We start from the raw sequence: 2,316 nt of genomic DNA, 5'->3' as shown, positions 1-2,316 counted from the left end.
AAATATAATAATTTGAAATATTCTATTGATTCAAACTATTTTACATCTTTTTTCAGTTTTGTAAAATATTTAGATGCATTATTTTATTTGCTTGTTCCAGCTCCTAAAATGAATGATAAATAATAATATCTAATTAATAAATGAATAAGATATAATTATAAAATAACAAACAAGAAATGATAAAAACAAGAATAATAAAATACAGAAGAAGAATAAACAATAAAATATAATCGAAATATAAAATCATAAAAAGAAATAGAAATTAAAAAAGATTCTACTCATTATTATTCTTTTGTTCAACACATACTGAAAGAAAATAAAAAAGATTAAAATTAGAAGAAATTAAAATAATTACAAAATTTTATCATTTCATCAACAAATGAAGACTATAAATATAATTATAACAACACAAAAATGATAAGAAAATTCAATAATAAGAAGAAAACAAAGAATGAATGGAAATAGAAAAACAAGAAATGAACAAGTAGAACATATTTAAAGAACAGAACTAAAATCTAATACATTTAATGATTTTATTTCTATTGATTATTGTATTTACTACTGCAACACATATTAATATACATTTAAAGAGTGAAATAATATCAACATCAGTAGGTGCAAAACCAGTAGCGCCAAAAGTAGAAGAAATACAAACACCACCACCTGAAGTACCAAAACAACCACAAAGTGATGTATCATCTCAAACAGGACAACAAGATGGACCATCACCAGGACAAGCTGCGTCATCGGTGTCAGGAACTGCTATATCACCTGCAGCAGAAGAACCAACAAAAACCGTGTCATCAGGAGGGGCATCACCTGCTGGACCAGAACAACCCCAAGCTGGTTCATTACCCCAAAAAGGATCGTCACATGAAGGAGAAGAACCACAGGCATCACCAGCACCGAAGGATGCAACACAAACAGAACATTCAGAACAAAATCAAGCTGGAACAACACCAGCAGTACCACCAGAAAAACCAAAAGAAGCAGAGCCACAAACAACTGGAGTTTCAGGAACAGGAGTTTCACCAAGTGTATCACCAAAAGAATCAAAAACATCAGAACCAGTCACAAACACCGCAGGAACAGAAAAAGAGTCACCAACAGAACCACAAACACAACCATCTTCAGGACCACAAAAGTCTCAGGACCCAGAACCAAAACCAGCTTCATCCCCTTCTTCAAACCCCAAACCAGCGCCATCAGATAAACCAAACTCATTACCAGCACCAACAAACAAACAAGATGGAACAACAGTATCAAATCCAGATTCAGAACCAGCACACCCACCAACAGAAGTACCACCACAATCAGAACCAGCACAAAATAAAAATCCATCATCAGAAACATCACAATCAAATAAACCAACTCCACTACCAGAATCAAATGACAATTCACAACATAAACCATCATCAAATCAATCATCAGAGAAAAATAATGAATCAACTTCAAATGAAACAGCTCCACAACCAGAAGATAAAACACCAGTATCAACACAAACACATTTACCAAACAAAAATGAAACAACAAATGGAACAGAAAATAATAAAACAAATGATGAATTGAATGAACATACTAATCTTAATGGTGTGTCTTCAATCTTTATTATTCTTTCTATTGCTATTATTTTTATTATCTTCTAATTGATCTTATTTAACATTTTTATTTCTTCTCAATTCATTTATTAATCATTATATATGATAATTGTATAATTTCAATTCCATTTCTTATTAAAATATATTTTATCATTACTCATTTCTAATATAAAGTTAAATTCAATTATAAAATTATTAATGATAATAATATTGTAAATAATATTGTAATTGTATGAATATGTCAAAATATTGAAGAATAAATAATTTGAAAATGAAATTTATTTTTTTCATTTTTATTAACATATTTTAAAAGTGATATTTATTTAGTAATGAAATATAAGTAATTACAAATGATATGGATAGAAATTAATGTTATTATTATATATTAATATATTAATTATTGTATTATTATTATTATTTGAATTAAAATTTGTTTAATCAAATATCATTTGTATGTTTATTTATAATTTCAAAATAATAGTTAAAATGCAGATTACATGAAATAGTTATTTAATGATTTGATTATAAAATATCATTATTGTCATTATTAATTTGAATGAAATCTTTATTTCTTTATTTTTCCTTCTTCTTATTCATATTTGATTATTTTATAAATTGAGTATTGTTAAAAATTTTTATTTGTTATTCTTTCATATCATTCATTCTGTTTGTACATAACATCAATTACATATGTTAATGAATTAATTAGAACAGTGAT

The 2,316-nt window shown here is 26.8% G+C and overlaps 1 protein-coding gene across 1 annotated transcript; it reads left to right on the top strand.

The window, feature by feature from the left end:
* Positions 1 to 527: 527 nt before the first annotated feature.
* ENU1_164000 (IgA-specific metalloendopeptidase) lies at positions 528 to 1,646 on the top strand (the record flags this gene model as incomplete). Its single annotated transcript, XM_008860931.1, has 1 exon — positions 528 to 1,646. The coding sequence occupies one exon, from the start codon at positions 528 to 530 to the stop codon at positions 1,644 to 1,646; it is 1,119 nt and encodes a 372-aa protein (XP_008859153.1).
* Positions 1,647 to 2,316: the final 670 nt, after the last annotated feature.

Source organism: Entamoeba nuttalli (genome assembly GCF_000257125.1).
Source record: "Entamoeba nuttalli P19 unplaced genomic scaffold asmbl_7036, whole genome shotgun sequence".
NCBI classification, from domain to species: Eukaryota; Evosea; order Mastigamoebida; family Endamoebidae; genus Entamoeba; species Entamoeba nuttalli.
The sequence above is the reverse complement of the archived record's forward strand: the minus strand, read 5'-3'. Positions and strand labels throughout refer to the sequence as shown.